Below are 13,560 nucleotides of genomic sequence, written 5' to 3'. Positions count from 1 at the left end.
AGGAGGAAGGAAATAAGAGGTGAGAAAGCAAATGACACCACTTATATACACATACACAGCTCAAAAGGCCAGAACTAATACTAATTTTAAGACCTACTGCACTTCCTGCAAACTAAGAAAATAAATCCTGTAAAATGAATATTAGATATTGTTATATAATGTGTATTCGTTTTTATTCTTAAACACTGTCATTCAGAACCTCCATAAATTCCCATTTCTTTACCTGAATCCCTCCTGAACTATTTGTGATTTTGAATGAATTTCTATATCTAAAGTGCTAAAAGTGATCTGCAGTAGGGAAAATAAGACTTGAAAAATTCCTAGAAAGAAACAAATGTTTTATTTACAATCTAGTCAGTCAGTCATAGTAAGCTAAGAAAGATCAAATACAGAATTTTTAAAATCCCTATAGAATGATAAATCACGTGTTCTTCCGTGATGTAAATTATGCGCTCTTCCCTTATGGGCAGACATTCCTCTGGGACACATGGACTTAAACTATTTTTCTAAGAGTAGTATACCTATACACTCATGTATAGTCCACAGCTGATCAACAATACACATTTGTGAACTGGATGGGAATGCTGTGAGATTTGTACTCAAGCCTACCCAAGTGAAGCTAATAGCCTGTCTGAAAAGTGAACTCGTAACCTTTGTCTCATTAGCACTGCACTCCAGCTGCTAGATTCAAACCTAACTTGGATTTAAAGGGGGTGGGGGCAGTGAAACGCTAACAACAGGGAGAAAATTTATATAGTCAAGTCTATGCATAATTTTCTATTAATGGAAACCAGCTGCAAGAGTTGAAGATGGTTTTCAGTATTTAAGCCTGGTGGAATACTAATGGCTTTTTTCTATTCCAAGATTCCATTCTTAAAGGAAGGCCCTTTAACTCATTATTCCCTCAGAGTTCCTGACATTCCTAAGAATCACCTTTCTAAAGTAACTGCTCCAGAGCCCAAATTATCTCTCTATTGCGAGATGTGTGCTGTGCCTTTGAAGAGCCATTCAAAGCTATTCCTTATATGAGAAGTCATGTGTTTTCCAAAGAAATATTGTGATCAAAACTCCGCTTTAAGTATGTGATTCACAAGACCTCTAGCAATTCAAAGTTGTAAAGTTAGACTTCACAATCAATTATCAAGGATATATGCTCTTCACAAAACAATGTGATAAAATAGTCACATATTCACATACGGTGGTTGTTTCCACCGTAATTCTATTCTGATTGCCCTTAGTTCTATCATTTGGAAAATATTTCCCCCAAGCTTTGGCTAATTAATTTTTCTCCCACACAGCTCATAAATCAATTTAAAAACCATTTGCATGTAACCATCTTAATAGTTAATATATGCCACCACCTGCCCCAACACCATCACCAACAGAAAGTATATATGCATGTATGGGCTTTGTTTTCCTGACAACGACTATCAGCTCTTTCAGTCTAGAGCTTATGTAATATTTGGTTTGTGCAAACTGCCCCTAGGAAATTCAGGCAGTGGCTTTACCCATAATGAGAAAAATCATTCACATAAGCTTTTAAGACTAGAGATACATGAATACCCATTTCTCATGCCAGTGTAACTCAGAAATTTTATGGTTAGATGGAAGAAAATACACAATCCCCAGAATCCTAAAGGTTGAATAAAATACCTCTGGCACCCCAGTGAAGATGCAAGAATATCTGCATCAAATTACCATTAATTCAAAAACGATTACAAAACTGGTTTCAAAATGAAAAAGCAAGAAACAAACCTCAATTTTGTCTGTTTTGGCATCTCCCCAGTATATTTTGCCTTCATCATAATCCAAGGCTAAACCATTTGGCCAACCAAGAGAAGTGTTAACCAACACTACTCGATCAGAACCATCCAGAGCTGCTCGCTCAATTTTCGGGATTTCTCCCCAGTCAGTCCAATACATGTACCTATAGAAGTACACAGAATATGAGCTAAAAACAGATAATAAACTGTAACTTTCAGATATCCTAAAGGTGAGATCCACCCCTCCTTTACACTGATCATCTGTTAACACCACAGAAGGAAAAAAACATAAGACAAACATACGAAGAGTAAGTTTAAGACATTTATAACAGCAGTGTGTAAGCTTGTAGAAAATTTTCAGAATGAAACAGTGTTTTCTAGAACTGATAATGTCTCCCAATAATGATACTCTATTTTCAGCTGTGTTTTTCAAAATATTTTGTGCTCCTTCCCAGGAACAGTCCTCTCTTTCTTGCTGGCTTGTCATCTCTGACACAAAAAGGTTAAACCACTAGTAATATTCAGATGGCAAACTGATTTCCCCAAATAACTAACTCCTCCTGTAGCACTACGTGATTCTTGAGGCTCCTGAGAATTTAAGGGGCTCGAAGGCATTGGTATGCACTGAGGTGTAATAATTTGTCATTATGTTCACCCTCAGGATGAATCTCATAGTAACAAACAACACTGGTGAGTATGTAGAAAGCTGTGTTTCCCTGGACCATCGTCAGGGTATTATAGCCAAAAAAAAAGACTAGGCATAAAGCTACATGGCCTGACCAAGTTTTGGAAATCAAATCATTTATACGCTTGGGGACATACAAAAAGTAAGATATATTCTTTACCAAGTCGTTCTGGAAGTACTGAAAATGAGATGAAATTAAATTTTCTAGGGGGGAAGAGAAAGAGCTCTGAAAACAACTTCTTTCCACAATTTTCATGGTCATGATGCAACCTCGGCAAAATCTACAGCCAACACCCAAAGTCAGCAAGCATGGACTTGATTTAGAAAGAAAAAATATTCAAAACATTCAAGGAAATAAACTAGCAATCCTTTAACTTGAGATTTTATTCCAATCACTATATTCTAAAAATGGACAGTTGTTAAAGAGCTATTTATTGGAAACCAGCATATACTTCACATTGTTTTTCTCAATGTTTCTGTAAAAAACCAGAAACACCTGGCAAAATTTTCTATCAGCAGAGCCTCTTACCCAACCATGGGATCTAAAACAATAGCCCGGGGTTCCTCTAAGTCCTCTGAAATCAAGATCTTCCTCATGGTCCCGTTGAGCCTTGTCACTTCTATCCGATCAGTGCCAGTGTCTGTCCAATAGAGATTTCGGGCAACCCAATCAACAGCAATACCATCAGGATGGGCGATCTGAGCAGTGACCACAAACTGACTGCCAGATCCGTCTATGAATGAGCGGCGTATGGCCCTCACTTCATCATCAGTCCAGTAGATATAGCCTTCCACAGGATCATAATCTATGGCAATGGCATGACGGATGTCTTCCAACTGTAGAACAATGTCTGTGAAATCTGGTGTATCCAAAGAAATTCGTCTCAAATCTGTCCTTCGGGCTAAAAGCAGTAATTCAGTGGCACCTAGAACAACAAAGTGAAAAAAATGAAGAAAAGACTTGAAACCCACAGGCAAAATTTAGTTACTCTAAATAAAGAATGCAGAACTTCTTCAGTAATTGAAAAGTAATGAGTATAAAAGGATACTAAGGGGCTTCCCTGGTGGCGCAGTGGTTGAGAGTCCGCCTGCCGATGCAGGGGACACGGGTTCGTGCCCCGGTCCGGGAAGATCCCACATGCCGCGGAGCGGCTGGGCCCGTGAGCCATGGCCGCTGAGCCTGCGCGTCCGGAGCCTGTGCTCCGCAACGGGAGAGGCCACAACAGTGAGAGGCCCGTGTACCGCAAAAAAAAACAAAAAACCATAGTAAGCAGGTTGACATCTCAAAGAGCGAAAAAAGATTCCCAACCAAAGAAATGAGTCCGAAAGAAAATACTGATATTAAACTTCAAGCATTAATCTGGAATCATAGTAGAAAACACTGAGAAGAGGAGTGAAGAAGCTCTCAGCATCAGCTTTTTGACTCATGGATTAATTATAAATGAACTCTGTCTTGGAGAGAATACAGCCCTAAATGCCACAGCAGGCACCAACTAGGAGTAACTTTATCCAATTCACTGCCTCTGCTAACTACCAAAAGAAGCCAGCCCTAAACTCTGCAAACAAAGAAGTCATAGAGAGTGAAGCTGTCAATTTGGCAAGGTGATCAAAACAGAAGAGTTAACTTAAGGCTACTACATGCCAAATGTATATCTGAAATTCAAAACAGGAGTTAAACTCGTACATCTGCACTGCTATAGGGTGTAAACAGACCACTACCGCTAAAATAAATCCTCTGTTTTAAAGTCAGGCTACATTTTTAAACAAAAAGGCAACATTACAAAAACCTTTTGTTTTAAACTGAAACCAAATTATTGTCTGCCATGAAAACCGTCTGACAAGAGTCAGCCAGCTTCACCTTTGACTAGGAGGATAATTTATCAATGCCAAGTCATGACAAATATCCTGTACACCAACTCAATTCCATCTCTCTGACTCCCTGACCCCCTTGCCAGGAACTCTAACCCACTCCTAAATAAAGGCTTCTACTTCTCAGAGTTAGATAAAGAAGCCACTGCTAAATATAACAATTTTCTTACCAGGTCTTGCTGGTGGCTAGAGAACCAGATGGTGATCCATAGGGGTAAGAATGAAGAATAACATTCTCATTAAGAAGAAAAAGAGAAGAACTGGTGTTATCCCAAACCAGAAGTCCCTTGAAATGTCCTAAATCAGAATACTTCTCCAATATGCCCTCTCTCTATAGGGAATTGAGAGTAAGGAGAAGAGGCAGTGTGGTGGTTAAGTATAGAAAAAGTTGCTTTAAACAGTACAATAAGGAATTCTTTTCTTCTTCTGAAGGCAATTCTCTGTTGTTAAAAGGCAATTAAAAACATCATTCAATCATTTTTTAGAAAATGTTTATCCCATGATAGTCTTTATAGTTAAAAGTTTAATAAACATCTTTTCCTTGCACTGAAGTTCTTTATTTACAAATGCTACCTACTGTTAAAAATGTATTCTTTATGAGAATACTCATTTCCACAAGAATCAATTGTGATCAATGACTATGAGATTTTTTAAATTTCATTTTATTTTTTTATTTATTTATGGCTGTGCTGGGTCTTCGTTGCTGTGCACGGGCTTTCTCTAGTTGCAGTGAGCAGGGGCTACTCTTCGTTGCAGTGCGCGGGCTTCTCATTGGAGTGGCTTCTCTTGTTTCAGAGCACGGGTTCTAGGCGCACGGGCTTCAGTAGTTGTGGCTCGTGGGCTTCAGTAGTTGTGGCTCATGGGCTCTAGAGCACAGGCTCAGTAGTGGTTGCGCACGGCCTTAGTTGCTCCGCATCATGTTGGATCTTCCCGGGCCAGGGCTCAAACCTGTGTCCCCTGCACTGGCAGGCAGATTCTTAACCACTGGACCACCAGGGAAGCCCTGACTATGAGATTTGACAGAGAAAAGAAATGGCACCTAATTTTTTTTTCCAAAATAGCATGTTAAAAATTCAGTTAAATACTGAAGTAATTTATAATATTCGAGAGTTGCCATAAAACACAAAACACTCCTAGTATATAACCAATTGTGAAGACTGAGAGATTAAGTGACTAGTCTCCCAAAGCACTGTAGAGCTTATTACAGAGAAATAAAATAAATCATAAAGAATCCCAATTGCTATCTAAAATTCTTCCTTCTTGGAGACCAACTTCTTACCATCTTTGCAGGTTTTTCCATTCTCCAGGAGTTTAACCCCAGTTGGGCAAGCACACTGATAAAAAGGCTTGACTGGAGACATCAAACACAAGTGGGAACAACCACCATTATCAATTCCACATGGATTTGTAGCTGTCAAATATAAATCACAGTAATTAATACCAATGATTATGGATGACCTCCCCCACTCTAGATACACAAAGGTTAACAACCATAACATGAGCAACTCTGATAAACCAAATTATTACCAAATGTCATCCAGGTGCTTGACTACCAGACCATCTGCAAGGAAGGGAATTAATCAGTGAGAATTTACTTAGCATTTTGTATCCAAAGAGGAAGATACAAGAAATAAAGCAGGATGTCCCTGCCCTAAAGAGCTTGCAATCTGGCCAGTATGACAAAATTAATGAACAATAATACTGGAAAACAATACAAAACAATGAAACTGCTATCTTGCACATTTAGACTGTAAAGTCAGTATAGAGTCAAATGGGAAGTAAATCACTAAGGAAAGATACAGGACATGACTGAAGTCTTGAAAGGTAGGAAGAACACACAGGGGGACATTCAAGTGTGGTAAAACCACATGAATGAAGGCTTGGAGGCTGTACACTGGGTGAGATAATAAAGTGAACAGTGTAACGGAAGATTAAGGTTTGACTAATAGGAACTAAAGCTGAATGAGCACAGGGAGGGGAAAGTCTGTGGTGGAGGCACTGAGAGACAAGAAAAGCCACACTTTGGAAAGATTTACATGGAAAAGATAAACAAAATGGACTTAAAAGGGAAAACTGAGAAGCAGAGATTAATTAGAAAATGTGAAGAAACTATATATAGAAAGGGATGGATTTAAATAATACAGAAAAAAAATCAACAAAAGATGGAGATCAACAAAATATGAAAGATAAAAGAAAGCAATATCACACATAACTGCAAATTCGCAAACTAGTAAAACATAAAGGATCAACAGTGTCATTAAAAAAACAAGAACAAAGAAATTCTTTCCTGAGGGCCAACACTGAAATAAAAAATTCACGCAAGTGACTAAACATTTTCTTTTCTACAGAAGAGTAACACAAACATTTTAAAACATTTTTATGGACTCATGATCACCAGATTCCAATATGACACATTCAGTATTTGACTATCTCCCCCTAAATGGAAGGAACTAATACAAAGCAATGCATAATCCAAACCCCCTGCATTTTTGGCTACAGAATACAATCTGAAATACACTCAGACACATGCCAGACATTTATTTACACACCAGTGCCAAACACTTAACATTCTCATATTCTTTAAACCTAATTCTAGTCCTCTCTTAACAAGAAATTGTTGTCAGCAGTCACAGCCCAAGTCATTATAAAGGATGGCCAGAAACAGAAGCAAAACTAAGAAAAAAAGGCGGGGGGATGTGCACAGAAAAGGTATAAGCAAGTATTTTATTTAAGTAACCTGAGGTACTTAAATTAACCAGTTAGATTAATAGAGGTTTCCATTCAAGAAAAGTGCTCATTTTTAAACATACAATGAACAAAATCACTCATTAGAGAGAAATAATATGAATAAGAAATGCATTTGTGCACAATCTTAACATATGCGCTATCTCAATTTCTTATTTTATTTCTCTCTTCTTTACCTTCATACCCCCAGACTCAAACAAAGGGCTGAGGTGGTCTGTAGTGACAGATATCAAGTTACAAATGGTTTACGCTGTTGTCTACCCTGAATTATATTTTGACATTTTCCCTGTTTTTTATTTCTTCCCACTACCTTTGGATATATCCTCCCTCCTCTTGCCCCTCACTAAAGCCAGGCATCAAGAGTGCTACAAAGCTATTCCAATCTGCAATTTAAAAATCAAGATCACTTACCATTTGGCTGCCTCTGCTGGCTGAAGGCATGTATATCCATGGGAGAAAAGATGTTAGAATGGATTTCACGCAGACCCTCGCCAGTGTACTTGTTGCAAGCCAAAATGGAGTGTGTATTCCAGTCAGTCCAGTACAATGTGTCCTCAAATAACGTCAAGGCAAAGGGATGTGGAAGGGAACCTTTAACCACCGCCTGCCTATTAAACACAAAGAGAAAAACTCAAACGTTTCTAAATTTTCTTCTTTAATCAAAACGTCACCTCTCCCATTAAAATGGTCTTGCCGTCCACACTAACACATACAAATTCTGGATAACACATATGTTAAGGTCAAATACACCTATGAAAAATAAGACAAGGAGTAAATTCAAACGTATTTGAAATCATGGTGCCCGAAATCCTCAACCAAGCACGTCAGAATGGTTCCTAACTTGGCGGCAGGCTCCGGGTGCACTACAAGCTAGCAGACAAAGTGAAGGCCCAAGTATCAGCACTGCTGTCAGCTCCCATCTCCGCACTCACACCTTCCATCCTTCCACATAATTCATGCCATTGGAAAGAGAAAGGCTGGCAAAAAGAAAAATCCCAGGGTTTAGAGTTGGCCGTGGGAAGTAGTTTTAAATCAGCAATAGGTGTTTCCCTTCTTGAGGTGGAAGAACAAAGAATCTGAGCCTATTTCTTCCATCACTTCTTATGGCTTTGGTAACTGAAAAGTAAAAACATACACATGAGGCTAAAAAGTCATTCTGGTAGAGCTCTCTCTCTGCAGACTCCAGTCTCGCTCCAGCAAATGATCACCTCAGTTGGCTTTCTGCTATATGGTTACTTAATCTCCACAAGCCAGGTAGCAAAAAGGAAGCCCAACCACCGCAGAAAGTGTTCAAGAGACAAAGCAGATCCCCAAATTTCACAAGCAATCCTAACTATATGGAAGGAGAGGTAGAGAGCCTGATTAGTACTGAAGGCACAGAACTTTGCAGAATGTCATGGAGAGTTATGTAATTAGTAAATAATATAATTCTTGAATAATGAACAAACTGTGTTTGAGCCACGATAGCAGTCAAGAAAATAAATGCTTTGATATTTTCATAATATCAAATCTAATATTTTCATAAATCGCTCAGCTAGGAGAGAAAGAGGAAAATGTAAGCAACTAAAAAGAAATAAAGGATAACACATTGACAGAAAATCCAATTTTTAGGTCCCTGAGGTTATCTGATATCTAACACCTAACAGATCACAGGTATACTAAATTAAATTTAAGAGCAGTAAGATAATTTTCATCTAAGCAGAATTAGCATCTGTTATTGTACATGGAATGGTCTTAGCCTAAGATGTTTTAAATCTGAGCCAGATTTTTAAATAACTGTATACAAGATGAGCAGGACTAGTTTATCAAACTTTCTATTTTAAAACCTCACGCCTAGGCCAGCCTACATCACCACAACTTTCTCCTCTCTTTTTTAATTCTCGCTTCCCTAGCAGATTACTTTCCCTCTCATTTCCCAATTAGAACGGTCACAATGACTACTTCTGAAGTGGTTTCTTCCACTTTTTGAATGAACAGCTTTATTAAGTTTACTAAAATGATTATGCTATTACAGGAGTGATACCATAGTTTAAGTTCAAATTTAAATAGGCCTGCATATTTCACACTGACGTTTTCCAAAATTCATTATGATAAGACAGAGTTCTGAGAAGCTGTCAAGAAAGTCAAGTAACATGACTGAGAAATAATAGTAAAGATGAAATTACTTAGGTTTTCATTAACCATCTTAAAGAATCACAAATTATATTACCAGATCTTTGAAAAACTCTAGGGAGAAAAAAGTCTTCTAAGTCCTTTGTATATTATTAAATAAAAAGTTAAAATTCACTCTAATGAATTTAACACAGCAGAATAAACAGATAGGAAAAACAGAACCCCTCCCTAAAAGATTTACTCATTTTACATATTGACTGAAAGCATTTATATACTGAAAAGAAATGAGACAGAGCCGAGTTCAAATGTCCCCCTGTACTTACACTACTTATTTCCACAAGCTTTGTTTTCCTCATCTGTTATTGGAAGATAATAACCTAACCACACTGAGTTACTGTGAAGACTAAATGATAACATATGCAAAAGCATTTAAGCGTTATGATTGGTACTTAATAAACATTTCATAAATGACTCCTCAATTTTAGGATGTATGTTTTCAATATTTTAATATTTCTGACATAGGGATAATATTTTACAGCTGAAGTGAACATTTCATGTGCTGGTTTGTAAGTCAAAATAAAAAGCTCTTAAAATCAATAGCTTATCAGAATCAAGTAAATACTAGACTCTGGCTTATTTATATTAACAGGATCTCACACAACACAATATGACAATATGTACAAAATTAGGTGGACTTATTAGACACTCAGTGAACGCCTGATCAAATTAAATATCTTAAATGAAATATGTAATTAACAGAACTGTACAAAAAGCAGAGCTAAGAAGGCTATCACCCATTCTTGTCATATTCTTTGGTGACTTACCGATTTGTCCAGCCAATGGTGACTTGCTCTGAAACTGCAGACAAGTAAACACAGTCTTCACCTTTCCTCCCTCTGGTTGGGATTACCCCCCCCCCCGGAAACTCGAGTTACTTCAAGGAGGAGTTGATCACGGATACTGAGAACAAATGTGGCTGGCAAGGTCAAAGCCCAGTCCTTCAGTAGTATGCCACAACCAAAACAGGACTTGAAAAATTGATCTCTTCTACAGAGACCAAAGGAGAGAAACCGAGACCCCTACTGATGCTTTGCTTTAGTGCTGGCAACCTCTGAGCATCATCTCCTCCCTCTGTCTGTCATTTCCTGAGGGCTCACTCTCACCAGTACCGCCAAGTACAGGAGTACACTCACCACCTCTCTCAGATTCCACGCCTGGCAGGTGCCTCTTTCAAATTCTGCACCAACCAGACTTATCCTTTATAAAACACCTGTACACTTGTATTCACTTTCTGTTTCTGAACCTCTTCCCAGAAAGTCGTCCTCTGCCCCCAACTGAGAACTCCCCACCTGTGTGGGTAATAAATCTACTTAGTCACACCAAAGCACTACTGTCATGAATTCTGACATCTGAACCTAACCTTGGAAGAGAGCTTCTCCACATCACAGTGAGGTTTTAATAACACCTAAAAAGATGACAACAGTGGTAGTGGTACAGTGTTTGAAAAATCTCTACAAGTCTTCCACATGAAAACAGAACAACTAGGTAGCAAAACCAAAAAACCCTTGGACAACATTTACAACAAATCTAGATGAAACAAAGCTAGATGAGAAGGTACTACCACAAAACCCAAGACACAAAAAGGAAAACTACCAACAGCCATAAGATCTCATTGGCATCAGCACTTCTGCAGGAGGAATAGGAAGGAAAAAATAGGGCATTCAGCAGATCCAGGAACAGGAGAACACACAAAATAGACAGCAATGGAAAGACAGGGAAACCAAACTGCCGAGGACTGGTTCTGTCCACTCAGAGAATGCAAAGAGTGGATGGTTGGTACTGAAGGGACTGGTGCACTTTAACCTCCAGTGAACTCTCCAACTGACCCAACAGAGCTCCCTTACAGACAAAGGCCCATACTGACCATACATTACTGGGAGTACAATGAAAGTGAGGATTATAGTACAAGAGAGGTAATGGAAAACTAAGGTACAGAAAAAAGTGGAAGAAGGAAACAGAGCCAGGAAATCTCAGAAAGCAAGCTGCCAATTTTTTAAACACACACACGCTCGAGTAACTTCTGTGAAGTTACAAAAGTTATGATGAAAAACTCTGCCTTCTTCAACAAGTTCCAGAAAAACAATTTCAGGTGAAAATTTAAAAGTAAATTAAGATCAAGTCCATTAAAAAAGTTAATATTAAAAACAAAAAAAAAGAATAAAGAAAATAACATCCCTAAAGATAATAAAATATGCGAGAAAAGTATGGCCCTAAAACAAATAGTTTACAGCCTATTGCAAAATAACCTGAAATGCTTTAAAATCATATATTAGCTGTAAAAGAATAACACAAATTACAATTTAAAACCTCAAAACTGAGGCGACAGAACGAAAGAATTAGAAGTGTAAGAATAAGTCACTTAAGAAATGAATTATCAACTAGAAATAATACAAACACAGGAGTGAATAAACATAACAGATAAGGAAACAGAAACAGCCAGTGAAAAGAAGGAATTTTTTTTCTTTTTTCATGATTTTTTCCCGTTTTATTAAGAAATAATTGACATATATCACAGTACAATGTACAGAATGATGGTGTGAGTTAGACATATTGTGAAAAGATTACCACATAAATTCAGCTAACATCCATCATCTCATACAGATATAACAGAAAGAAAAGAAAAAAAAATTTCTCCATGGGATGAGAACTCTTAGGATTAACTCTCCTATAACTTTTCTATGTATCATCCAGCAGCGTTAACTACAGTCATCATGTTGTACATTACATCCCTAAGGAGGAATTTCTGAAGATCAAAAAGAAACAGAAAAATAGATTTTTTAAAAATAAAGATTTGAAGCACGAAGGACAGGGAAGAGAACAGAACTAATCCGGAGCAAAGAAATGACATCAAATAGTAACTCAAACCCTCAGGAAGAATTACAGGGTACCTGAAATGGCATATATGTAGGTTAATACAAAAGACCCTATGAATAATGTTTTCTCTTTTTCTCCTTTAACCTTTTAAAAACACCTAAGATTGTATAACGTGATAATTATAACATTCCATTGGTTATAATAGAAATGTAATATAAATGACACTAATAGTACAAAGGAGGGGAGAGGGAATGGAGATACACTAGACTAAGATTTCTATAATTTACAGGAATTAACTTAGTATTTTACCATAATACAGATTTTGACAAAAGGAATATTGCAATCCCTAGAATAATCACTAAGAATATTTTATTCTCCAAAACACTGTTTAAAAACATAAAAGGAATTAAAACGATGCACTAAAAAATATCTACTTAATACAAAAGAAGGCAGAAGAACCAAAGGAACAAAAAAAGACAGACATGAAAAATAAAATAAAAATGTCAGATGTAAACTCAACCATATTATTAACAACATTAAATGTAAATAGATTAAGCACCCCAATTAAAAGACAAAAGGTTGAACACCTTAAATATATAGTTTTTCTTTGTAAAAAGAAACCATATATATATGGCAAAGGTTGTTAGACCGGGTAAAACAAAACAAGACTCAACTGTAGGCTGTCTACAAGAGACACCTTTTATATCCAAAGATCCAAATTCGTTGAAACTGAAAGGTTACAGCAAACAGTAACCATAGGAGAGATGCAGTGGTTCTATCAGACAAAATATATTTTAACACAAAAAAGTATTATTAAAGATAAAGCAGCACATTTTATAATGACAAAAAGTCAAATCATGAGGAAGATGTAACAGTTATAAACATACACAAATAAAAACAGAGCCCCAAACAAATGAAGCAAAACCTGACAGAACTGAAGGAAGAAACAGACAATTCAACAATAACAGTCTGAGATCTCAAAATCCTATTCTCAGTAAAAGGTAGGACAACTAAACAGGAAATCATAAAGGATATGGAAATTCGAACATTAGGACAAGTATCAATTAATTTTAAAGACTGAAGTCATACAAGGTGTATTCTCTGAGCACACTGAATATCAAGAACAGAAAAATTCGGGAAATCCACAGTGAGAATTTTCTCATAGTTAAATTTTTCTAAATCCTCCCTCAATGTCTTCTAAGTAAGCAATGGGTCAAAGAAGAAATCCCACTAAATTAAAAAAATATATTTTGCGCTAAAAGAAAATGAAAATACAACATATAAAAATGTGTGGGATGTCACCAGCCAGAGCAGTGCTTAGGGTAAATTCTATAAATTTATCCCTAAATGCCTGCATTAGAAAAGAAGATAGGGACTTCCCTGGTGGTCCAGTGGTTAAGAATCTGTCTTGCAATGCAGGGACGCCGGTTCTATCCCTGGTCAGGGAACTAAGATCCCACATGCAGCGGGGAAACTAAGCCCGTGTACCACAACTAGAGTGAAGCCCACCGC

At 37.3% G+C, this 13,560-nt stretch overlaps 1 protein-coding gene across 2 annotated transcripts in view; it reads right to left on the bottom strand.

Moving 5' to 3' along the window:
* Nucleotides 1-13,560, bottom strand: part of LRP6 (LDL receptor related protein 6) — a 171,762-nt gene that overhangs the window by 62,323 nt on the left and 95,879 nt on the right. For both annotated transcript variants that reach the window (XM_030841440.3, XM_060306220.2), the window contains 4 exons: nucleotides 7,474-7,670; nucleotides 5,597-5,728; nucleotides 2,978-3,374; nucleotides 1,756-1,927 (listed from right to left, as the gene is read on the bottom strand). In XM_030841440.3, coding sequence (XP_030697300.1) covers nucleotides 1,756-1,927; nucleotides 2,978-3,374; nucleotides 5,597-5,728; nucleotides 7,474-7,670 — 898 coding nt within the window. The remainder of the gene's footprint in view (nucleotides 1-1,755; nucleotides 1,928-2,977; nucleotides 3,375-5,596; nucleotides 5,729-7,473; nucleotides 7,671-13,560) is intronic.

The sequence above is a fragment of the Globicephala melas genome, chromosome 10 (genome assembly GCF_963455315.2).
Source record: "Globicephala melas chromosome 10, mGloMel1.2, whole genome shotgun sequence".
NCBI classification, from domain to species: Eukaryota; Metazoa; Chordata; class Mammalia; order Artiodactyla; family Delphinidae; genus Globicephala; species Globicephala melas.
This window is presented reverse-complemented; position numbering and strand designations above follow the sequence as displayed.